We start from the raw sequence: 25,170 nt of genomic DNA, 5'->3' as shown, positions 1-25,170 counted from the left end.
CATGGGCAAATTATGCCTCTGACTAGAACCCGATTGCTCATCCAAGAAGCCAGTGGTTGTTGTAGTCGAAGCTAAGCCAAATGTGATTTGCAGCATGGTTTGTTAAGCATGATATAAACCAGTGTTTTGCAACCTTGGCGACTTTAAGATATGTGGACTTCAACTCCCAGAATCCCCCAGCCAGCATGGCTGGCTGAAGAATTCTGGGAGTTGAAGTCCACATATCTTGAAGTTGCCAAGGCTGAGATACACTGATATATACTGTAGTTTATTGGTGTGACAGCTACCAAATCTGGGATGCAAAAATCCGGGTGAGCAGGGGACAGCAACAAGGAGACAGAATACTCTAGCTCTGTGCCCAGATCTGATAAGCCCTACTTTAACCAGGAAATAAATATAACATGGGAAACAATCCAGTACAGGAACCAATGGATGATTCACACGAGGCCATAATGTGGCTTGTTTGGATTTGGGTGATTTCAGCCACTTTTCAATGCAACATTCCCCCCCTCCTCAGTTCTTTGGAATTGGTAAAGATGCTTCTTTGTTCTTTGCTGAGTATATTTAAGAAAACATCCCATGTAATTTGACATATTATTTTCTGTGCAGATTAAATGCTAGCTGGCCTAAATGAAGTTCTTAAAATATCAATAGTTATAATCTGAGTTATTTTCTTTTATAAATTAAATTGTGATCATAGTATATTTACAATACTATGAAAGGCTTTTAACAGCTATCTTCGTGGCATATGTTAACTTAGGGACAGAATTTGTTTATTTATTTTATTTATTTATTTTTATTTCGAATTTAGGTACTGCCCATCTCACGAGGAAGTGACTCTGGGTGGTTCACAATAAAACAACAAATAAATACTAATTAAAATACAATAAAAACAGTATAAAAATATAGTAAAACCAAATACACACACAAATAACATATAGAAGATATGATTATCCCTAATGTGCCTACGGAAAATATCACCCACATGCATACAATTTGTATTCTTAAGACCATTTAAAAAATCTTAACCAGTTAGTACAAGATTTCAAATTTCATTAAGGTTTATAAATATGCTAATACGTTAAGATTCTATGGTACCTTGACTGGTTTGGGGAATAAATATTTCTGTATTTAGGCCTCCCATATGGCAAACCGTGTGCTATCACCAGTTGAGATTACAGGCTGATCATTGGCGCAGCAGCATTATCACAAAGCTCCTTCTACAGAAGTATTTCAAACTGCATTGTTCTAGCAGAAAGATAAATTTTCATAATGACGTGGGGATTAGTTCATATTGATCTGCAGGTTCTTTACCAAGTAATCATGACCATCATTTTTTAAAAGGTACTGTTTCTTCTCTCTCTCTCTCTCTCTGTGTATATATTCACAATACTATGAAAGGCTTTTAGCAGCTATCTTTGTGGCATATGTTGACTTTAGATTTCTACATGCAAGACCTATCACTGTTTCAGAACCAGTCATGTCATATGATAACTAACAGTACAGTAAGCATTTCCTAAACTGCTGAGCACTAATGGATGAAACAGAAGGTATCATATTTAGAGCAAACAAATAATTAAGAATCTTACACTGGAACTGCCAGTGTTCTTGCTCCAAAATGGTCCATATGTTTTCACTGGGAACCAAATATAGCCCAAGCTATGACAATGATGTAATTCACCAATTTTGCAAGTGAATATATTGTTACTCTAGGACATTTTGCCTGACTTTTTTATTTAGAAATTGTTTTTGTGGCTGAGACATAACAATTAGCTTTTGAGTGGAATAAAGTAAATAGCTACTTGAATGGGTCCTTGTGTCCATTGAATTCAAAGGGAAATTTTTAAAGACAATTTGCCTGATCCATCAAGGCACCTCTTGCATATGCTATACTCGATTGTGTCCGTATTGCTTTCAGGTGTGCACAATTTTCCCGTGGACATTAAAATTATCTGTTTCAGGCACTTACTCCTTTGCATCAGAAAAGTCCATTTTGGGCTTGGATTCCATGACATATTCACACTCATTTATTTATTTATTTATTTATTCATTCATTCATTCATTCATTCATTCATTCATTCATTCATTTTTAAACCACTATGATACTGTGACTTGCAGTGGTTTACAGAAATAAAAACATCAACAATATAATCAGCGAACCCATACAAACATCATTAATTTACATTAAAACAATATCCTAATAACAGTTAACACTTCAATGGCCCTTACTGCATATCTGAGCATATCTACAGATCTATATATAAGAAGGCTTGGTGCCAAGCATTTCCTCTTTTTAATATAGATTGACCTATTTCAACAGAGGCTTTTTTCATTCTAAAAAGTGCATTAAAAAAATAACACTGATTTTTACCTTGCTTTAAATAAAACAAAGTGAAACCATATTTCTAAATGGAAAAGTATGATAAATTTAAGCTGGCATACAAACTGGTTCTCTAGTTGCTGGCTGTCAGCCTGGCCATATGGCATCCTTTTTCTATACAGCAGTTTTAAAATGGTAATACTGTATATTCATAGAAGATACGATTATAAATGGCACCTAATCATGATGATGCTTCTTCCAGGGTCAGAGGCAGGATCCACCTGAATGCCTATCTCAAGTGATGGGCTTTGGACTTCTTAGGGGCATCCGATTGGCCACTGTATCAAATGACACGATAAACTAGACCGGGTTGACAGATTTAACCTAGGATAGCTCTTAAGTTCTTATAGACAGAGACTCCCTCCCTGTTCAATGCATTCCTACGGTCCTCAGTTTTGCTATTCTTGAAGAGGGATCTTGAGAGGTATCATGACTTCTTTCTCCCTTTACAAGCCGAATGGAGAAGAAGAAGGGGAGACAAAAAGAGAAGAAAGGTTGTCCTCCCCCATTTTCACCTGCGAGCCCTCCCACTGCTTGCTCTATGGAAAAAAAAGGGCGGGGAGTTTGCCCTCCCTGATCCAGATAAACAGCCTGACCTGGCACAGACCAGCTTCCTACGTTTCTCTTGGTAGCTGCAGCGGAGGGCGGAGGGCAGGGTTGAAAGCCGTGCCTTTGAAACCAAATCAAACGTGTCCATTAAAAAAGCAACTCGGGAGAGTTTTTTTTCCATCTGCAGAGCGTGGAGGTGGCTGGGATCCCACACCTAGATTAATGGGACGCCTCTCTTCTCTTTGGAAGCCCACTTGGGCACGAAAGTTGGGGCGACGCACTGCGCCGCCTGCGCCCGAAGGTCGGACTCCTGCGAGAGCCGACGGAGGCCTCGCTCGGAAACACCAACCCTTGGGAGCGTGAACGGTGGACAGCTAGTCCCCTAATCCTTACGCGCCTAGTAGCTGCAGCCACTGTTCAGCCAACAGCGAGTCCCAGCCGGACCGCAGTTATCGCTGTACGAAACGGGGGCGGGACAGGACAGGACGGGACAGGACGGGACAGCTCCCTGCAGGGCGGCAAGGGAAGGTGTCCTGCTGGCAGAAGGTCCGCTTCCTGCTCCTCCTCTTTCGGCTGTCGCTTCAAGCCGGGTGCCTCTCCGGGCGAAGCAGAAGCCGAGCGCGGTGAGTTAGGAAAAATGGGCAAGGGGCGGGGGGCCGGGCGGCCGGCGGGGCTGGGCTGAGCCGGGGAATCCCCTGGAATCCCGCCTGGCGGTGGGCTCCGCTGCTACGGACGGGGGGATCGGAGGGCAGGTCGTGCTTGCTCGAGGGAGGACGCCAGACTTTTCCGGAAGGGGGGGGGGATTGGCTTTCTGCGGGCCTTCCTAGCAGCTTTTTCTGACCTCAAGCAGCACATCGCCCGGGTCTTCTACTCCGCCCTCTCCAGAGCTGGGGGGCGGAGATTGACCGATTCCGGAATGACCGAGTCGCCCCCGAGACGAGGCTTCTTTCTTTAGGTGGTTAATGGTTTGGAGGTCTGTGCCTGCCCGCCGGTGACGCTTCTGGAGCTTCTGCCTGCCTCTCTATTGTTGGCTTCGAGGCGCCGCAGAGGAAGCCCAGGGCCGGGAGCTGGCTCAGCTCTTTTGGCGCGCCGTGGCCCCTCCCCCTTTAAGCCGAGGTTGGGAAGTGCTTCTGAGCCTTGTTTTGAAGGCCAGATTTAGAAGTGTTCTGGGAGGAAGGAAGCCTCGGTAGGCGCTACAGTGTTTCCTGCCAAAAAAAGGGTCCCATTGAGCGTCATGGGACTGACTTCTCAGTGATCATGTGCAGATCGGTGCTCCGGCCTCTGAGAACGTGGAAACCAAGAGGTGTCTCCCCGCACCTTTTACCCAAGCACCAGAAGGCCCTGGCAATCCAACGTTCCCCCTTGACGTCAGTACGCTGCCTCTATCTTATTCCCAGCCACTGTATTAAACAGTTTTGTTGGTCCTTCATGTTCAGCAGATAAAGATTCTCTTAATTTGAGATCGAGCCAAAGTGTGCAAACTTTATACTGTCTTCCCTTTTCTTTAGGGAATATTTGATTATGTGAACAATCTGCTGGGAGGGGTGTCTGTATCATAGGCTGCAGGCAGGAAATGCGTGCCGTGCCATTGGCTGTTCATCAGCCAATCAGTGTCTTCAAAATATTCTCTCTTTCACTCTTCCTCTCATACACCCACCTGGTGCCCACAATATAATTTGATGGGGCAGGATTTATTTCACCCCAGTGGTGGCTGCTACTACTAGAAGATGCTATAAGTCACTAGTGGAGAAATGGCCTTCCAGAGAAAGGGTTATTCACCAATAAGAGTAACTTTGATTTAGAGAGCTATTATTACAGTGTAATAGTAAGCTGAGCTCTGATGATGTGGCCTGCTGCTGCTATAGGTGAATTCATGTTATGAAAGTTATAGAGAACTCTTATTTATTTGACAGGCTGCCAACTGATAAAAGGTTAAAGAGGATGTATATAAAAAAGAATTTAAAACTTATCAGGGCAGGTGCTTGTCAGCATTTTCCATTGCTTTTCAAGTCATTGGTTTTAAGAGTTTCTCTCCATCCAGCATTTCAGCTGCGATTCATGGATGGCATTGCGTTCATTAAAAACTGCAGTGTATACAGCTAAACATTCATTTTGGAGACATTTCTCTTCTGTGTGATAAAACTGTCCTGTCATTTCATATTTTTCTTTGTAAATCACTGAGAGCTGTGTGATTGCAGCAGTGATTTAAAAACCAAAAAAACTACTTTATAATTATGTTATTTGTGCTAGTGTTTTTGCTAGCCCAGCTAGGTGAGAGTACTTCGCTGACTTGGCTGAGTTTAGAAAGCTAAGCAGAACTGGATTTTATTAGCATCTGGATGGGAGACCACCAGGAAACATTGGCTAGACCAGGAAGGAAAAAATATCCTGTAAAAAATGGTGGAAACTCACTTCTTTACTGTTCCCATGGAAACTGCATGGATGTGTCCATGATGCTATTAGTAGTTGAGCTCCACCTGAAGGAAGCTTTATCTTTACTTTTGTTCAAATGGTATACAGTAAGGAAAATTTGGCCCTGAAATTTTAGATTCCATAATTCACAATAACTGTAATTCTATTATTCTTGCCACAGCCATTTATAATTGGGAGCCAATATATGAATATGTGCCAGAATAGTGGAAGAGGGGGAAATCTTAGTTTTTTCCACTATATACATACTTTAATTATTTTATTTCTTAATATATGGCTTAGCTAGAATGTCTTACATAATGTACTTAAAATAAAAATGGTTCTTAAAAAACATTCCTTGTGATCTGTGTTAAGTAATGCTGAATATGTATCTAATGATTGGGCACTAGGCATTGAATCATCTTCTCATTGTAGATACCCCAGGGAAGATTCATCTATCATAGCTTATCCAGCAGAGATTCCCACTTCTGTCCAGATTTGGATGTGAAAATCATCAAACTGGTTTATATTTTGTGTTAGCTAAGAAATGAAGGAGGAGAACTGTGTTAGTCTATGGTAGCAAGAAATCAGAAGGAGTATGATAGCACATTTTCCTACTAATAAAGTTTATTAAAAGGCATAAGCTTTTGTGCATCTGATGAAGTGAGCTACAGCTTACAAAAATTTATGCCTTTTAGTAAAAATTGTTGGTTGGAAAAGGGGCTACCAGACTCCTCCTGATTTATTTTTTAAACATGAATACATTTATAAAAGTGAAATTATTCTTTTGAACCCCCTTTTTAGATTCCTACATGCACTTCATAGAAAGCAAATTGATGAGGTTCAGAGACAAATAACTTGGTCCAGAAGCTGAGTCCTAAAGATAAATTGATTTTGCTTAGAGAATCACATGTAGGGTAAAGCATGCTTTATCCTCACCCCCCCACCCCCACCCCAATATCCAAGCACATCACCATAAAAACAGTTTCCATTTGGAATAAAAAAGCAGTAAAAAAAATTTACAGAACACTCCATACCAAAGTAGGTAAGATACTGTACACGGGCCTAAGAAGCAAAGAAATGCACAGCTCATATATACGCAGAGGCAAATACATGCCTCATTGCCTGACATTCCTTGTGCTACAGGCTGGTGCATCAGTTTATAGCATATTTTTTCAATTCTTTTAAAGCTAAAAAATAAGATGTGGGAGGAAGCAGAGAACCTGGTAAACTGCAAAAGAGTTCTCTGTGGTCCTCGGGGAACATATTAGATATTCCAGAGATAAACTGATATGCTACCATGTGGCACCTACTTCCCTTGAAATAAAGTGACACTTCATTGCAAGTTAATTATGTGCAATGTGACTGATCTGCAATTATTGAATGAAATACTTCAAAATCTTGGTGCCAGTTACTGTACTCTCTTAAAGATCTTTCTGGTGGCAAAATAGAGGCAATATTGAAACACAATAGCTTGTGTGTGATAGACTTGAGACATTTCTCTATAACTTGATTGACTTGTAAACATTTTGTCATATTTCTTCAGGAAACATTGCAAAACTGGTATTCTGTAGTTTTGTTTCCCCTTAAGTTCTGTAGCAGCATACTCTCTGCCTCTTGGGTTTAGCTGGTAGTGTACAAAGTAGAGCAATATATTATTGAGTTGAGAGTGATGTGTGTCACAAAGAACAAAGTAGGACAGCTTGTTGTATAGAGAAAAATTCCCCAAACCCTGGTATAATGTTATACTCTTGGCAATCACTAGCTTCCTTGGGAAGCAGTACATTCATTATGCTGACATCCTACTTTCTTGTCAACCGCTGTACGTTGCCTGTCAAGCTGTACCAACACCCCATATCTGAACTGATTATCTCTAGACCCTGTGTCTCTTTGTCCATTGCTAGCCAGCATGCAAGGTTTTGCCCTCCTTAATTCTGTAGTTGAATGTAGTTCTTATTGTATTAATTAAGTGGTAGTGAATCTGTTAATGTTTATCCTAGTTCTGAATTAGGTGGTTTCAACATCATGATGGCATCTAGTTAACATGGCAAATGAGATTTTGTGCATGTGGAATCCATATGTATAGAGAAGTAGGTGTACATGTAACTGAAACATGCACCCATGCCAAAGTGCCAAAAGAAACTTGAATTTTTAGATAGGCATGTATGATGAAACCCTGACTTTCCTCCTTCTTCCAAACCCACTGAGAAAAATTTAAAGTCAAGCAAACGTCTCACTGAGGGATATCTTGCATAGGCCAAATGATGTGAATGATTTGCAGAGGGATAGGATTAAGGAGCAAAGTAGGTCCCTAAAACTCCTCAAAACCTGGGGGAAATCAGGTTTTACATTTTAACTCTATCACTGTAGAAGGGGATATAAGCTGCCAAGAAAAGGGGGTATTTCACAATATACTGAGAAGTTCTAGGGGATGAAGCAGACTGGGTAATAGTTACACAGAAAAAGACCTGTAATCTGATTGTTGCTTTAAGTACTGTATTTGTCAATGAAGAGATTATACTTTGCCACTCTTACCATAAGAGAAATCTGTCTAGTTCAGCTTTTTAATTAATTAAGGGCCTGTTATAAAGTGCCTCTTTTCTTCTGAATAAAGGGGAACTGTAGGCTCGCTCCCAACCCAAAAGTGCCTTTTAAACAATAAGTTCTTATGACCTTGCCTCCCTTTCATCCCTATTATGCTGTGGAGGCAGATCAATGTTGTCTTTAGTGGCTGTGCTGCCAATATTTTCCATCTTCTCCCAACATAAATCTTATAGTGCAGACAACCTGTTGCCTCAGTGGCCGTGCTGGTGATGGCTGGTCAGGGGATGGGATCGATCCAGTTCCTTTTGACTGCTGAAGTCTGGGGTGTGTGAGACTAGGCTGAAGCTGCCATAACCTAAAGATGAAGCAGGCACGTAAGCAGAGAGGACAAAAGCCAGGAATCTTATCTATGAGATCCCTTCAGGGAGGTAGATAAGAAGGAAGCAAGTCAAAAAAGGACCTGAACCAGAAAGAGGAAGTTGGGCCTGAGCACATGGAAACCCTCACCCCAATCCCATCAACTTGTACTTTTGGGGATAAAAGGGGTCCCAAAGCCCACCCACTCTGAGTCGTCTTGGTCATCTGAGTCATCCAGACTTGGCGGCTTCCGTCCCTCTAGCTAGTGCCTGGCAGCCTAGTTGGGTTAGTGGGTAAGTGTGTGTGTGTATGAGAAAGAGCAAATGTACCTTGCAACCAGTAAAGTTTTGCTGTTACTTTAAATTCACTGGGTCTCCGTGTATTACAAAGAACCTCTTGTGCCTCAGTGTTTGGTTGGAAGTGATTTGTCTGTATCCCCAATTATTTCCCGGCTGTTGACCAGGGCTGTGTGTCTGTTTGCTCCAGCTGCACCTATCTGGAAAACCCAGGTAGAAAGCAAGGGGGGCTGACAAGATCCGCGTGCCTCAACAGGCTGTGAGTGTGTGAGTGAGTGACGATAAGCCGAACCTGGGAGCAGCGTGTGTAACAGGTGGGTGTGCCTCCTCCCCATTTGGTCACTGCTGCCTATGGCCCTTTTAGCTTGGGTTGCAAGAGAGGCCAGATATTTGGCTTATGCAGATACATCTGCTCCCATAATGCCTAACTGGTGCTTTGGAAATCACAGGTCAGGCATTATGGGGGCTTCTTATCTACACAGGTCTACCAGTTTTCTGGAAGAATAATAGATTTGCTTTTAAACATATGAACGGTGGCCTTTCAAAAGATCAGTAGATCTATCAAAAAAGAATCACCAGTCAATTTAAACTAAGGTAGAGATGCATGGCTGGTTATGACCCAAATGAGCGTGTTGCTAGTTTGTCACTGGTCCTGATGAGATTTTGTATGGCCTTTCTCCTATTGGCTTTACTATTAATTGGGGGCCTGTGGCCTTTTCAGCTATTCCAATTATCACTTTGCATTCTCTGTGGCTACTTCTAAGTGCAACTGTTCTAGGTTCCACCTTTAAATACATCTCAGAGAGTGAAGGACATAGAATTTTTTCTGGATCTTCCAGAAGATCAATATTCCTGAGTCAAATGTCTGTGCATATGTATCTATCAATCTATCAGTCATAAATAAAGTCTGCTGACAGATCAGTGGGACATAGGAGGGGAGGGCAAAATGAAGTGTGAGGAAAGACTACTGATGAACCTGAGAGCTCCATCCCAACTCTTACGATTTATTTATTTATTTACTTGCTTATTCATTTACTTGCTTATTCATTTATTTAGACAAATTGATCTTAACATGGGTGTATCAGATCAGTATTTCTTTCTCAAAAAAACCAAAGAACAAACATCCCATCTGACTGCACAGTTGGGTACAGAAGGGGCACTGGGTGATGTGGGAGGGAACATTGTCAATAAGTTTGCAAACTCCCTCCCATTCCACCCTGCACATTCCTATAACCAGCTTGCCAGCTGGGATATTTTTTATTGACAATGGAGATGAGTGGTGGAACTGGTTTCACTTCGGAAATCTGAAAGATGGCTAACCGTTTCCAGGCACACTCGAGGCATACTCCTGGAGTTCACCAAGCCTGTCCTGCCACCCTCCCTCCCTCCCTCCCTTCCTCTGCTGGCATATGATACACGATAGAAGGGGAAACAAACTGAGGAATCCACAAAGCTCTGCCCTGAAACTATCCTGCATCAAATCTGTAAGGAGAGCACCAGTCACTGGATTTGTTGAAGCACAATAAAGCTTGGCTATAGGGGCTGTGCAATTTAGGCTGACATACTTTTCTGACAACTGAGGGATGGGAGATATGCATGTTAACACAGTTATCAGGACTGTGTTGTATTGTCCCCTGTCAAAATTGGCCAGATTAGGTAGCTCAGTTCTGTGCAGATAAACCTGCTTGGGCTTGTATTCAGGATCTTTAGGTGTCTTGGAATCTACCACGAGGTAATTTGGAAACTGAAGATGAAAAGGCAATTAGTAGGTAGTGGAACACAGCAAAGCCAAAAAAAAAAAAAAAATCTGTATCACCCCGGCAAGGCTTAATTGGTACAGGAAATTATTCTATACTTCTTCCTGTCCTGGAAGCAACATTGGCAGAATCAGATTCAGACTCTGAATCATAGCTTGTGACAGTTAGTTGTTGTTGCTGCTGTTATTATTGTTGTTGTTGTTGTTGTTGTTATTCTGTATTATAAACCACCATGAATCCTTGGGAGGAGGGTATATAAAAATTTGTATAGATGAGTGAATGCATGCACCATTTTGGATACCTGAAGTGAGTTCAACATAGACAGATCTCAGTGCTATTCATTTGCTCTACACCAGCTCTTGATAGTTGCTGGTATGAGATATGAAGAGGATGCTTGATTCAGTCCATGCCACAGCATGCTCATTGCATCCTAATTCTTCATGGTTAATGATAGAGAATAGTATTCAGTTAAATGATTGGTGGTGGAGCTGTTTTCATTTTGGTTTTTCATATGTTAAGACTAAAAAGAACTTACATTCCTTGTTAATGTTTTTGTTTGTCCAAAGTGATTGAAAATTGGGCCTTTGTTTCTCAGTGGTTTGTCATGAATTTAGCAGTGCAATTTTGGATGATGTAGAAGAGGGGTCAGGGGTTGAATTCTGTCTGTCCTGAATCTCATTTCTCTGACTTTGGTGTCTTCTGGGTGTCTGAATGGATTAGGAATGTGTGTGGTATTGCTGATCTCTGTAGGAATTCTCCTTCACTGTTGCTCTTTCTATTGTGCCTATCTTTTTAGCATCTACATGAACTTGAAAAGGTTAGTTGCATATCTAGCATCTGGGTGAGGATCAGTGACAAATCTCTGTAGAACTTTACCAGATAGTTGCAGTGGTGGAAGACACCATCTTCTTAAAACTTCCCCCATGTCATTTATAAGTAGAACATGCCTCTGGTTTAGGCTATCATGGTTATGGTATGTGAAGAATTTTGCATGACAGTTAAAAATGAAAGGAGAGCTGCTGTCATTACTGGTCTATAGTTCTGGTTCTTTTACTGCTCCAGGAAGCATTAAGTGCTTGCATGCTTGAAAGGATTTCAGAGCTGTCATTGTGATGAAATTTCTGATCTGCTGATTGATGACATTGTCTACTTGCTAGTTTTGATAGCAACAGTCCTCTCTGTAATTGGATCAGCATTGCTCTAGCTCTGGACATATCTAATGCCATATATATGAAATATATCTGCATGTAACTCAAAAAACACAAGACTTTATAAACATTTCATTCTTAGCCAAGAGAAGCAGCAGCTTTGCTTTTCAAGCTTTTATCACCTGCAATCTAACTTTTGCTTTACAATTACCGTGAATTGCATTTGTCACTACAAGTGACACAACAGTTTTTTACAATTTTTTAAAATTGTATTAGACTCTTCTATTAGAGTCAGCATGGCAATGAACTTGGATAGGGAACCTAGGATCATCTTTTTACTCCACTGTAATGCATACTGAATAATTTTGATACTGGCTTTGTTACCATTTTTTGTGTACTGTAGATTTATATAGGAAGCAATTCTTGGAAACCACATTGAGTTTAAGTCACTATTATGTAATATCTCAATATGTCAGTTAATAGCACAAAGAAGAGAAAGCCAAAGAGTAAATGTACTTAGCTATTAAACTCTCTTTCAAGTCAAGGTTGATTTCTGATGACTTATGGACACACCTGTGCAGTTTTCTTGGCAATACTACAGAAGTGGTTTTCTGCTGCCTTCTTACAGAGTATTTCTTTGACTTTGCAAACAAGCTGACAGCCCTAGTGGTTCCTGGTGATCTCTCATCCAAATTCTAACCAGATCCAACCCTGCTTAACATTCTGAGATCAGTTGAAGTCAGCTGCGTTGCTACCACTCGCTGAGATATTACCAATTGCGTATTCTTTTCCTGTCATATACATAACCTATAAGAACTTTCCCTCCTCCTGCTCCTGCTCCTGCTCCTCCTCCTGCTCCTCCTCCTCCTCCTCCCCCCTGCTTAGTTACAGGGTCCACTTGTTTGCACTGTGCTTGCCTGGTTCACACAGTAAAGCCATCAGTGCATGATGTTGAGATTAGGGCTGAGTGGGAGTGACTGGCCCAAGATCACCCAGTTGGCTTCAGTGCCTGAGAGAGTTTCCCCACTCCCTGTCCAGCACCTTAACCACTACACCACTTTGGTGCTCCTTCTCTTTCTCTTTTTTGCTCTCATGGACATACCCTTCAACCTATAAAAAACAAATCTTGTTGGTAAATTGGAATCTGTAAAAGCATATTAGAGTTGGAACTACAGAAGTGCAGGCTAGTAGCCTAGCCCATATAGTTGTAATAAGGATAGGAGCTTCTTTCTCTTCCTTCATAAGGGAAAGGCATTTGATAGACCTCATACTTGCTTTCCTGTGGAAATTTCAGGAAGGCACATCTCTTTTAGGCACATAAAGTTCACTTTGTGTGCATGCAGACCTTCTGATTGGTTTCCTTTTTGATTTATATGTTGGTTCAGTTCTTGAAATCAAATTTGTTCAGGAACCCAGGATTTTTTTTTCCTGACTTCTCCTTGGGACTAGGTTTTCTCACTGCTTATTGATGTTGCTCCTCTGTACAGGAGAAGCTCTTCTTCTATAGAAGTTCCATGCATCAAATTTCTTCTCTGTCGTATGAAAAAGTTAACATCTACAATCACTTTTCTTAATGATTACAAACTGAAAAAAAGTCATTCTCAGACCTGTCTACTTTTGGGGGTTGATGCTTGGATAAAATATAGGCAGAAACAATATATCACCTTGAGCTCATTGTATGAAATATACAATAAAAAATGTATATCTGTTACACAAATGTTGAAGCGGAAGTATTGTTATATGTCTGCTACATGCCTACTACTTCAGCCATTGTAAGATAGAGGTGGGCAGCCTTTGGGCCCCTAAAAGCTACATCAAGTACTTGGTGAGTCTTTTGTCAGTCCCATTCTCCAACATGCACACATACATCCAAATATTAGGACAGTCTTCAGTTCCTTCCCAGATGCAGTTTATTCCTTTCATCAGCCTTGCCCATGGTTGGGCACACTGTTGAGTTTCAGGAGTTGTCACTCTGTTGTACATTCTGCCTGCATGTATTTGTCCTTTCATAGTGGGTATTAAGAGAGCCAGTTTGGTGGAGTGGTTAAGACATCAGGCTAGAAACTCGGAGACAAACCTTGCCAAGAAAACTGCAGGGACTTGTCCAGGCAGTCACCAGCAGTCAAACTAACTTGAAGACCTCCTTACCACCACAAAAGTGGGTATTAAACCAGAGTGTCTGCATTATGTTTTCAAAAGCAAGTAAGCCTGGGTTAGAATGGTTATATTTTGATGCATTCCTTTCATTCCAGCTATTTCTGGTTGGGATCACTGTAACATATTGCATTGTTTGTTCTTGATGTAGCTTATAAGAGGTAGCTGTAATCACTATGGCAAGGCAGAGAGAAGAATTCTTTAAATAATTGTTCGGGTTGGTATTTGTGTTGAAGTTGGGCTATTTGTATTGCTTTGCCATGTCAACGTATGCTGTTGCTTATGGTAACCAAAGCTTTTGCCTTTTACCAATGCCTATCTCACTTATTTTTGTTCTGTTTTTCTTTCTCTCTCTTGTAGCAAATAACTGATGAGGGTAAAAGATCCATCCAAGGTTACCCATGATAAAAATAAGAGACAAAAAAAGTCAAATCAGCATCAGGATGAAGATTCCTCTGATGATATTACAGGTGAAAAAGCTGTGTTTGGGGAGGTATAGCTATGCCTGTTTGCTCCATCTGTTGAATTCTGATTCTGGTGCGTGGGAGAAATGCACGTTTTCCCTTCAGTGATGTAGGCTATACAGAGTGATCTCATCAGAGTGGTATCCCATGGAACTGTCTTGCCACAGGCAGGAAAATAATGCCTCTTGTGGTTTTAAATACATTTTGAGCTACTACTATACACCTAGGGATGGAGTGAATCAGATCATATTCATCAAAGAAAGGAAAATATTCCTAGGTGGTTTCAGTTAAACAGTAAGTAATGGAATTGTGTGTTTCTACTGTAGTTTGATTAGAGGACATTGGGGCATTATTTTATATGTAAAACTGGATCTTTTTATGCTAGAAAGAGAGAGAAGGGGCCAGAATAACAATGAGAACACTAGAAAGAATTTTTTTAAAAAGAAGAAAAGATTACACTTTGAGAGAATAGCATGCAGAAAATTTATTAGCCTGTACAAGAGCTACACTTCAAACTATATTCATTATTACTGATGATGCTTTATGTGGGATAGATGTTGAATTCTGTGAATTATGAAATGGTAGTTTCATAATTATGTGGTTTCTTTTCTTACGTTCAAATTATTAAAATATTTTCTTATTACATATTTCCTCCAACAATAATGTATGTCTTAATCTTTTGAATCCTTTTTTTTTTAATCTTCGATGTAGGACTGACATGCCAGCATGTGAGCCAGGCAGTTGATGTCCATCATGTGAAGCGGGCAGTAGCACAAAATGTTTGGTCAATATGTTCAGAGTGCTTAAAGGAAAGAAGAATATACAATGGTGAGCCAGTAATGCCTTCTGATATATGGCTCTGTCTCAGATGTGGCATTCAGGTAAATAAAATTGTAAATTAATAGCTTATATATCATTCCTATAGAACAAATGTAGCATTTGGGGATTATGAGCTCTGAAAGAAGTGTGTTAAAGAGAGACAGTATAGAGGTTTTAAAAAAATCATGCATAGTGTGAAAAAATACATATAGAAAGGTTTTGTTTTTTCACATTATTCCTGAGGTCACCTATGGAATGGAAGCCTAATAACAAGGAGTTTTTGAAGCCATAAAAAAAAGCATTTGTTTACATAGTGCATTGTTAAACATTGGAATTCACTGCCACCAGATATGGCACTTGTACTGCCTGTTGAAGCAAGAGAACAGAGTTCCTTGTGGGAATTTTAACAGGCTTTGAAGGCACATTTTTGAGCAGGAGTTTAATTGTTGATAATTTGATTAAATATTTATTGTTATTTTAATTTTTGGTATCAATTCTGATTTTGTGCTGACTTTATTTTATGGTAGTTGTCCATAAAATAAATAAATATTACTGTACACCATAGTGATTCTGATTCACTTAGGCGGATTTAAAAGGGGACTAGATGGAACCATGGCAGATAATCTTGATAGTCATGCATTTCTTCCAGAATCAAACACAACACACCTTAAATATCAGTAGTAAGGGGACAGTAATAGAATATTCATCTCCTGTCCATGCTTTTGAGCTTCACAGATTCATCTGATTGTTCGTAGTGTGATCCGGGATGCTGGACTAGATAGGCCTTTGGCCTAATCCTCAGTCCTCATCTTATGTGTTTGTTATCTAGGTCATGGAACATTTCATTGACTTTGCGGAACTCTGCTGAAGTATTAAAAGGCAGGATCTGGGACTAAACTTGTGGAATTTTATCTATTATGGGAGCTGAAAGTAACATTTTAGTTTTTGTTTGGGAATATGCAGCAGCTTGTTCTTTCATAGATCTTCTGGTCTCATTGTTTTGAGAAAACGCTAATATACAACTTTGTATCATAACCAGGAGGAAATGTAGCTGCTATTATGTTCCTTGGCAGGTTCAGAAGAGTCATTTTATCATGGACAATGACCTGTCTATGATGCTGGTCATTTGTTGTGGAAGTGGCTCAGTATGAAGAAGACAATATAATGGTTTCTACATCGCTTTGTTTGTGACAAGTTAGCAGGATTCCCACCTTCAGACAAGCTATGCTTGTTGAAGTACAGTATGTCAATATGCTTTAAAAAAAACAAACAAACAGATGTGTCCTTTGTTTCATGTTGTAAAATAAAACATACTTGCTGCTTTCACTGCAGAATATAACTACACCTTGAGATTTTATCAATGGTCTTTAGGGCTGCGGTCAAAATTCAGAAGGCCAGCATTCTCTGAAGCACTTCCAGGCTACACAGGCAGAATCTCATTGCATTGTAATCAATCTTAGCACATGGATCATATGGTAAGTTAACTTGTATTTTGAGAGAGAAAACTTCGTGCATTTAAGAGTAAAGATATGCAGTGGTACATTTAGTTGTACATAAAATGAAATAATTTTATTTCAGTTGTTAACTAGCCTTAATATAAGGCTATAAGTAACTATAATACTTCATAGTTTATACAAGTTATTATTACAAGCATTTTAGTTATGAATGATTAAGGATACAAATTATCACATGTACGGTTATGAAACTGTACTAGGATTTATATTCTTTTGTTTAGTCATTCTTCAAGCCAGTTAGATAAAAGTCTTGTCTTTATTCATGGTTTTTTCCAGTGAGTCAGACTAATAACTTGCTAAAATGTATTTAGATATATGAATAGTAAAAAGTAGTCTTTGAAATCTGTTACATTGCCTTTGGTAGTAGCAAACATAGGCAATCCATTTTTCATTATTACATTATTATTACATACCTTTTTGGTATACTTGTATGCCCCATCCCCCATTCCCCTCATCTCCTGATTTGTACTATGAGGCTGCTGCAGCATGCAAAGCCAGTTACACATAGTAGTTGTAGAGAAAGAACAGGGAAGTGGGAAAGAACAGAATTCCCTCCGTCTTCTCTCTGGTCACTTATGGTTTCTTGTGAACTTGTCAGGTCCACTGGAACAATATGTTCTTATCAGTGAGTGGCATGAGCAATGCTCTTAAGATGAGACTGTTACTATTTTAGTCTTAAAGAAAGTGAGCAAAACGGGAACTAAGGTATTTGTTTAGTTTTAAGTTCCAGATTCCTCTAAGGCAACATCTGAATTATGTTGGTGGAGTTGTGGCTTATTCAGTGCTCTTAGTGAACACTCTAGATTTTAGAACATCTGAATATGGCTAGTGTCATAAGAGTTTAATCCCTGTCTTCTTGAAAGTTATTGTTACTGCATTTGAATGCTTATTTTAGGTGTTATGAATGTAATGAGGAGCTCTCAACACATTGTAACAAAAAGGCTTTGACACAGATTGTTGACTTCCTCCAAAGGCATGTTACTAGGAATGAATCAAGTAAGTTACCTTAAGACATTTTATGTTAGTATGATGTTATGTGTCTGGTTAGATACATCAGAAGGATGAAGTAAAAAAACAAAACAAAACAAAAAACCAGTGTGATGTTGTAGCACTATAAGCAAACTTCAAACAAATGACTGAACTATCTTTTGGCTAATAAGCAAATGCCTTCTATTAAAAAATGTTGGATCCACTCACTACTTGCTATTGAATACAGCAGTGGTTAACTTCTAAAACAAAGACTCTAGGTTTTAATGTTTGCTAGATATATGAGTGTTTGTGGGATTGCTTTGTAATTGAGAGACAGAATTTAGCAGTGGAGAACAATATTATGTGGGTACATATTGGATTGGGCCAGATTTAATTCTGCTTTCAGAAGCAACTTGAAATCATGGGATTTGAGAAAATCATGATCAGATTAAATCCCGTATATTTCACTTTGTTAAATATTCTGTGTCTAATCCAACTCTTAACTCTTGTTTTGTCCTATTTATGCTGTAAATAATATATATTCACCACTCTGTTTTATTTGTTTATTGAACTTGATATTCTGTCTACCTAATTAACAAAAAATTCTCACTGGTTTAAAATATATTAAAATAATTTTAAAGTGAGAGATTAAATATAGTTAAAATAGTGATTAAAATAAATAAGTAAAACAAGTAAAATTAATAATTAAAATCAATACCTGAAATCAGCAACTAAATGTTACAAAAAATATGGTTTTAAGGGACTTGACTAATAAAATGTGCATTCCAAAGAGCTGGAGAGGCAATAGAAAAGGTTTGATTTGAATTGCCGCCAAAGAAACTTGTGACAACTGAAGGTAAACTCCTTGGATGAACACAATAAGCATGGAAGTTCATATAAAAGAAGGTATTCTTTCAAATAGCCTGAAATTAAGCTGACTAAGGCTTTAAAGATAATGAGCACCACTTAATATTTGTTTACACTGAAATGAATTGGCAGTTTTTATCCAAGGTGGAATTAGTATTTAGATACTGAATTTGGGTGGGGTTTATGCTTTCCCCCCCCCCCTCTTACTTTTGAGGTGAAAAACTTCAGTCTTGGGAATAACTGGACAGAGCATTTGGAATTCCACACCATTAGAATAGGGCAAAGATCGTCAGTAGAAGTCTGGGTGGGGCTGGGGCTTGGCCATCTGTCCACTAGGCCAGAGTGGGCAACTTCCTAAAGTTCAGGTTCAGCTTGCTCCCTCAGCCATCTGGAGGATTGTACTAGAAGAGTGATGACATCACAAAAAAGTATGGGAGGCAAATTTTTTCAGCTCATTTTTTGTTCCCCCCCACCCCCAATGGCCTGAAATAACAGCAGCAAATTGGCTGGATTTCAGTAGCACAGTTTTAGACCATTTACAGAGGGTGTTGGGATGTTTTTAAGGGTGGAAAATGAGACTGTCTTGATTCCCAGAGACCTTCTGCGTCAATTTCCATCCTTATTTTGGAGGAAGGGAAATCACACGACCCCAAAGCAGCCATTTACCTTTTTATGATAGTCATTGATTTAGCTTGGAAGGGAATTTAGCAGTTCAACGAGAGGAGTGCTTTTGCTGAACTTCTCTTTGAAAAAGAGAGGAGGAAGGAGTTCAGAATGGAACATTTTGATGGAAGATTAACATAAATAAGTAAATCAAGTAGAATTAAGGTAGAGGGAGAAAAAGTTGGCTTTTCCAGATTTATATTATATTTGAAACATCTGGAGGTACTACAGTAACATACTGCTTAGAAATCCCAGGTTATGATTTCCTGAACATGATGTTAACTCATGGCAGAAAATGAATTACAAATTAAGTGTTTTCTAGAATGCAGCTGTTGTGCCAAATAAGAGGTGATAAATGATTTACATTGTTCTGTCAATGTATTCTGCAGAGGTTTAGATATATCAGTACTGATTCTGACATGCAGTGTTATGCAGGAATGGGAAATTTAATCAGCTCCAGACCCATTTGGAAAAGAGAATCTTAGTATGTTATTTTTGCACATAGGTCTCATGTTCTCTATACATGAGGAATCAAGGATTGTAATTCCAGTGAAATACTCTAGGGTTGGAAAACTGACAGTATGAATGTAACACAAAATCCATTTGGCACTTGGTTGGGGAATATTCCATAAAATATTGAATTCAGTAAAAAATACTTAAGGGTAGATGAATGGATGCAGGTTTCATGTTTCGGCTGGCTACATGGAACCTGGTTTGTGGGGTGTTTAAAATGTTTAAACCCAGATGCTAATAAGAAATCCTGCTCGACTAGAAAACTTAAAGCACAATCTTATGTTTTAGAAAGAAGTTCCAACTACTTTAGTAGGTCTTAGTTTTTAGTAAATATCCATAAGGTTGTAGCTTTTCTATGGAATGTTCTACATGCCTGTTTGAAGTAAGTCATACTGAATCAAACAGGATTTACTCCTCGGAAAGTGGCTGTAGGCTTCATTTTTAGTTGATCAGTTGTATGCATATTAAGTTATAATATTTAAATTAATTAGTGATGACTCATAGCTTTGTAATAGGTGTATTTCTTTTCTTTGTCCTAAGCCTCTTTAAATACTTATACAAGTAGAAAGACAGGAAATAACTTACAATATATTCTATTTTATGTATTGCAGCAGACAGTATCTTAGAGATGTTTGCTCCCACGAGCGAGTGTGGAAAGATGATTTCTCCTTATCTATGCATGTTATCAGAAGTTTTTATAATTTTTAAAATTGTTGATATTTTTAAAAGTGCCCAATTGATCCTTTTTAAAATAACATTAAAAAATACATATAAAAATGAAATTGACTAATTGTCTAAGCACTGCATGTCTCTATTAGCCTTATTTTTGTTAAATATACGTCTAAACGGAACCTATCTTTTTTCCTGTTGAAATTATTGGTTACAGTTGATTTTTTTTAAATAAAGTCGGTTTGCGTACAATACAGAAATTAAATGTAAGGAAAATTGGCCATATTCCCAAGAGAGAACAGAAAGAACACTGAGCATGACCAGCGCTTTTATGAGGATTTTTAATTGCACATGAATTGTTCTCTTCTTTTATATCCAATAGAACATACAAATTGCAACTAGGTTTTTTCCTTTAGATGAAAAATGTATTTTAGTGCACAGTGTACAGGCAGTTCCTTAAAATAAGTGAAGAAACAAACAGGGCTTATTTTATAATAGTATGCATTTGCTAGAAAAGGTTTCTCAGAAAATTACGATTCTTTCTCAAATACCATATGCCTGGCGATAATGAGACAAACTGGACAAATAGAGCGTAGCTTGCTTGTCCAGTTTCAGACTAATCAAGAACATATTTGAAGAAAAAGCAACTGTATTGAGGAGCAAGTAGCACAGATTTTCTAACAAATATATTTTGAGAAATAAACAGAAGTAAAATATTTGCGATTGCAGAGAGCAAGTCTGGCAGCCAGATCTCTGCCTTTTCACTCATAAAGGCTCATCTTGCCTGCAAAAATGGGCGAATGACATTACTGCTCCATGACTGACCAGGGAATTACATTAAGTGGTTGAGATGAGCCCAAGTGTGGGGTTCCCAAAAAAATGCTGGCAGCTGTGTGGACTTCCCATCAGATCTTGTGATTTACCCTGCCCAGCAAGTCTGCGTCGCCTCCTTTCTCCCTTCTCCCTTTTCTTTTTCTTTCTGAAAGTCATCTGTTTGGTTAACAAGTCAGGTTTGCCACAGCGCGGAAGAATAAAGCAAGTGTTTTGGAAAGAGTAACCACCCAGCAGAGGCTAGTTTTGTGGAAAAAGGGAGCTGGCCCGTTATACAGCATTGGCCAGCAAAGCAGGTGCAATATTGTCATGACGGCACACTTGTGAGTTTCACATGAACCTAGTGCACATGTAGTACACAGAAACCATGCTGAGCTGTTACGGTTTTGGCTGACGGTTGCCTAGGAAAGAAGATTAGAAATGAAGGTTTGTTTGATCCCTTGAAACACCCCCCCCCCCCGTACTCCTGCCCCCACTGCATCTCTCAGTTAACGGGTACAGGGGAAAAAAGTTAATTACCATTCAAAAATAATTTCTAGTTGCTCTGAGATTTACAGAAACATTTTATTCTCATTTTCAACACCAATGGCTCACTACGACAGCCTTTTATTTTATTTTATTTTATTTTATTTTATTTTATTTTGCTGCTAAATAATTCAGTAATTGCTTCTTTGCCAGGCTCTATGTTTGCTTTCTTTAAAAAAAGAAAATAAAAAAAAGATGTTGCACTATATTTTTGATAGGTCTTTGTCTGAATACCAATTATTCTGTGAATTAAAGGAAATGCTGATTTGTTTTAATAATATTTTGGAATTTTTGTAACATTTTTGCAAAACATTTTTTACCAGGCTCTGAAGAACAATACAACTGCTTTGTATATAGAATTGTCTAATTTCTGTATATTTTAAATTAAAAATAATATTTAAATATAATATAAATTATTTATAATTATTTATAATTATTTATAATTATTTATAAATATAAATAATATTTAAAATTAAAAAGCAAAAGTATTGCATCCCAGCAATTATTGTAATTTGTTTGGAATCGTGAAACAGATGTGTCAGGGGCTGTTTTGTGTTTTGTTTTTAGTAATTAAATGCTCAAAGGAAGACAATATGCCTGCTCACTTGTTATGTTTTTCTTATGATGAGATTAAAATGAAAGATTAATCATTCCAGGGAGGGTTCTTAAACTTGACCTACCTGAATAGGCCTTCTGAAAATTTTACAGACAGTAGTTTTAGAATGGATTAAAGTATATCTGGTGAAAACATACTGCTAATTTGTGGGCCGGCCAAATCATCACAGGTGACCCTTTCTCCCCCACACTTTCTACTCACCTCGCAGATCTACCCCAGAGCGTTGAGGAATTATCTGAAGCAACTTTCTGGGTACATTAGTGTCTATAAGAAGAGAAACTCAAAGAAAACTCCCAATGTACAAGCTGGTCTTATGACCACAATAAAGCTATCTATCCAATGAAGTTGCATATACTGCACAGAAAATGGAAGGGTAAAACTGATTTCTTATTTTTCTTTAAAAGAGTCAGTATGTGATGAACTCTGCAAGGGATTATGTTCTTTAAGCTGTCCCTAAGAAACAGAGCATCTTGTTAAAATTTGCTTGGTGTTGTTAAAATAGTCCAGCTAGCACCACTGAAATCTTTCCCAGACCTCCAAGTTAGTGAGCTGTTTTAAGTGTGCCTATAACAGCCATTGGTTCATTTTTGGAACCCCAACATTCTAATTGCTGAATGTGGGAAGAGTGTTGGTTTACACTGGCATCCAAACAAAAATGTAACTATTTAAGTTTATAGGAAGTTATATTTTTTAAGGATGTTCACAATGGTTTTCATTTTTGTCCTAAAAAAAAAAAAAAGATTCTGCTTGGGGAGGGAATTATTTCACTCAGTGCTGGACTTGATCCTACAGCTCTTTGCTGAGGGTCAGGTATGAAGAACCTCTTAGGTTGACAGAAGAAGAAACATTTGCTTCAGAAAGGTTGATTTCCCTTAGGAACTATGTATTTCAGTATTATATTTCCCTCTATCCTTAGTTAAAGAAATGCATGATAGCACATTATGGCCACCTAAATATGAAGGGTGAAAACAAGATTATTATAATGAAAAACTCAGTTGGGAAAATTTCTCTGTCAATTCTCACTTTGTAATATCTGGACTCTTATGGCATTTATGAATGTTTTGTGTATTTCAGCAGTGCTGAATTATTTCAGACACTAAAATTATTTTGCATCTTTTGATGTTGTGTTGTGGTAGAAAACTTGAAACATAACATTTAAAGCCGCCTGTTAAGAATCAAATGTTTCATTGACTTTTCTCTTTAAAATTCAATTTTTATGGTTTCTTCAATACGGAATAATGCCAATTCAATTTTCTTCATTTTGATTCATTTGATTTATATCCTGCTTTTCCATTAATGAACAGTGCTCAGGGAGTTTCAAATAGTGTTCATGAATGCTTCAATAGAAAATGTCATTTTTATCAATATATTTTTGGAGTTGCTCCATAGCTTAAATTTTCTAGGCCCTTTTTTTTCCCTCCCCTCCTTCTTTTTATTATTTTATGATGATTTCAAGTTAATACTGTGTCATTAATACTGCTCATTAATACTTTTGTTAATTAGTTTAGCACATAAATTATTATTTTAAAAAAATCTTAGCAATGTAAATCTAATGCTGCAAGATGTGAATTTTGTAACAGAAAAGATAGGTATAATTTTGCAATTGGAATACTCAGAGAATAAAAATACTGTTTTTTAATGTTTAAAAAGGGAAAACTATACTATGATTAAATAAACATAGTGAACGATTGCTTTTTTTTTTTTTTACTTTTGTACCCTCTGTATGTCCACTTAAATGTCTGTTTCAATAAGGTGAAAAAGGAATAAGAGTATATTCAGAGATACTGCTCTTATTAGTATAATGGTAAAATGGATTAATGCAGGCTTTCTTTCATTCTTGCATTTCTGAAGTCAACACAGAATGCTTTAAGAATAAAGGGTTAAATACATGCTGAACTCACACAATAAGACAAGATAGAAGAAAGAGACTTAAGAAGTTAAGTGAATGCTATAGTTCTGTGTAATTTCATTTCAGACTGAGGTAACTCCAATTAATGCTGTGGGACTTGTTTAGAAGTAGCTTGCCATTATGCTATTTTTCAGTGCAAGTGAATGAACCATTTGATTTTATGAACATTTATTCAAAAGTATATTTGGCTTTTGCATTGTTTTAAACCATAAACATAGTTTATTTGGTTTTAGATCAACATGTTGTGAATCTGACTGTTGTGGTTTGTAAACAGTGGTTTATGGCTTAGCATGTATGAATCCAGTCACCCAAGGTTTATTCAATGATCCATGACTAAATAAGACACAGATTATTTATTTAGCACAATATATGAAGCAAGAAGGCAGAGTTCAGTGGCACTTACTCCCAAATGCTTAGTTGATTTCCATGCACTTCACCTAATTTCATTAAGAAATAAGATGCACTATTTTCAATGTATCTTCTCTGTGGAAAGTGTGTTTAGGATTGAGTTTGAGTTACAGATTAAATGTTAAGATCTAGAAAGACAGGATTTTATTCATGTTAGTCTCTTGGTTACTGTTAAAATAATGTACTCTTTAGATGTGTAATTATGGTTTCCTACATTTATAATTATATAAGCACCCAGGTCTGGCCATAAAATTATCTTGTTTGTTCTCTGTGGTTTTGTGTGGGGGTTTCAGGGGTCGGTGTGCTTTATTTTCCCCCTGGATGACTCACGTTGGAGATTCTGTAGACAGAACCTTGCTACTTGTGTGAAGCTGTCATTTAACCATGAAATGAAATGCTTTTATTAAGTTTGCCCTGCAGATATGGTCCGCTGTGGCAGGGCTGCCCATATTTGGTGGCTGGGCAAGGAGAGCCAGGTGGTGCTGCAAAGCATCGCACAGTGAAGCGTGGACAGATCTAGATCTGACATTTGTCATCCTGCAGTGCTGAAGGGGAGTTAAAATCTGTTTTTCCATATGCTTCTGTTCTAATTTTTGCCCACAGTTTGATCCAGATGGCCTTCTGAGCATTGTTTACTTTAAGATGTTTTCCCAGATGTTGTTGAATGCCGATGGATAAATGCAACAACTGTGGTATACCAATATACAAATTAAGGGCACAATTTAGGCTTTTCTCAAAACTCCAGACACATTTATGTATACTTTAAATGAAAACATCTATTTCTTTTTTATAAAAAAAGATATGAGTCA

At 38.2% G+C, this 25,170-nt stretch overlaps 1 protein-coding gene and 1 long non-coding RNA gene across 2 annotated transcripts in view; one reads left to right on the top strand and one right to left on the bottom strand.

Moving 5' to 3' along the window:
• Positions 1-164: 164 nt before the first annotated feature.
• On the bottom strand, positions 165-4,127 carry LOC148217061 (uncharacterized). Its single transcript, XR_015795814.1, has 3 exons — positions 3,771-4,127; positions 2,558-2,658; positions 165-1,248 (listed from the first exon to the last, which is right to left on the bottom strand). It is a non-coding gene; the product is annotated as an uncharacterized LOC148217061 (long non-coding RNA).
• USP45 (ubiquitin specific peptidase 45) overlaps positions 3,073-25,170 on the top strand; it is a 53,699-nt gene continuing 31,601 nt past the window's right edge. Inside the window, exons 1-5 of the mRNA XM_007428771.3 lie at positions 3,073-3,552; positions 13,955-14,064; positions 14,770-14,939; positions 16,249-16,352; positions 17,287-17,387. Of these exons, the coding sequence (XP_007428833.2) occupies positions 13,965-14,064; positions 14,770-14,939; positions 16,249-16,352; positions 17,287-17,387 (475 nt within the window). The 5' untranslated portion in view covers positions 3,073-3,552; positions 13,955-13,964. The remainder of the gene's footprint in view (positions 3,553-13,954; positions 14,065-14,769; positions 14,940-16,248; positions 16,353-17,286; positions 17,388-25,170) is intronic.

Source organism: Python bivittatus, unplaced genomic scaffold (genome assembly GCF_059951505.1).
Source record: "Python bivittatus isolate LINGU-HERP-01145 unplaced genomic scaffold, Pbiv_v1 ctg000020_np1212, whole genome shotgun sequence".
Taxonomy (NCBI): domain Eukaryota; kingdom Metazoa; phylum Chordata; class Lepidosauria; order Squamata; family Pythonidae; genus Python; species Python bivittatus.
Note: the sequence above shows the minus strand (reverse complement) of the source record. Positions and strands in the feature narration are given on the sequence as shown.